This window comes from Condylura cristata, unplaced genomic scaffold, assembly GCF_000260355.1.
Source record: "Condylura cristata isolate star-nosed mole 26May11 unplaced genomic scaffold, ConCri1.0 scaffold00013, whole genome shotgun sequence".
Taxonomy (NCBI): Eukaryota; Metazoa; Chordata; class Mammalia; order Eulipotyphla; family Talpidae; genus Condylura; species Condylura cristata.
The window spans coordinates 1,311,185-1,311,855 of record NW_004567114.1 but is presented as its reverse complement, the minus strand read 5'-3'; the positions used below and the strand labels follow the sequence as shown (position 1 = coordinate 1,311,855).

The 671-nt window shown below is 72.7% G+C and overlaps 1 protein-coding gene across 2 annotated transcripts in view; it reads left to right on the top strand.

The window, feature by feature from the left end:
- Window positions 1-308: 308 nt before the first annotated feature.
- The window catches only part of WDR20 (WD repeat domain 20), a 39,409-nt gene continuing 39,046 nt past the window's right edge, over window positions 309-671 (top strand). The window contains exon 1 of one of the 2 annotated variants that reach the window (XM_004681571.2): window positions 309-617. In XM_004681571.2, the coding sequence (XP_004681628.1) occupies window positions 369-617 (249 nt within the window). In that variant the 5' untranslated portion in view covers window positions 309-368. The remainder of the gene's footprint in view (window positions 618-671) is intronic. The other variant, XM_012724695.1, reaches the window with a different exon arrangement.

The window sequence follows — 671 nt, the reverse complement described above, 5'->3', positions numbered from 1 at the left end:
AGCGCGCCCGCCCGCCCCGGTCTCCGCGCCGGCGTCCGCGCGCTGACTCGGCCCGAGGGTAGCGGCCGCGCCCGCGCTCCCAAGCCCAGCAGAGTTGGTCCCCGCGAACCGCGCGGGCCCGGCCGCCGGCTCACCTGCCCGGTGCTCGGGGCGGGGCCAAGCCTCGCCCCGCCCCTCGACACGCGCTCCAGGTGAGCACGCCTGCGCAGTGGCGCCGTAAACAAGCCCGCCCCCTCCCCGCGGCTGGGCCGGCCCGCGGGTGGGAGGGGCGCGCAGGAAGAGGCGGGGGCAGCGCGGGAGCTCGGGTCGGCGCTTGCGCGCTGGGCGTGATCCGGGCACTCGGGGCAGGATGAACGCTGCTTTCCAAGATGGCGACGGAGGGAGGAGGGAAGGAGATGAACGAGATTAAGACCCAGTTCACCACCCGGGAAGGTCTGTACAAGCTGCTGCCGCACTCGGAGTACAGCCGGCCCAACCGGGTGCCCTTCAACTCGCAGGGGTCCAACCCCGTCCGCGTCTCCTTCGTAAACCTCAACGACCAGTCTGGCAACGGCGACCGCCTCTGCTTCAATGTGGGCCGGGAGCTCTACTTCTATATCTACAAGGGGGTCCGCAAGGTACCGACCCGGGCGTCGCCGGGCCGCCAGCGGCGTGGGCACGGGCCGGGGCAG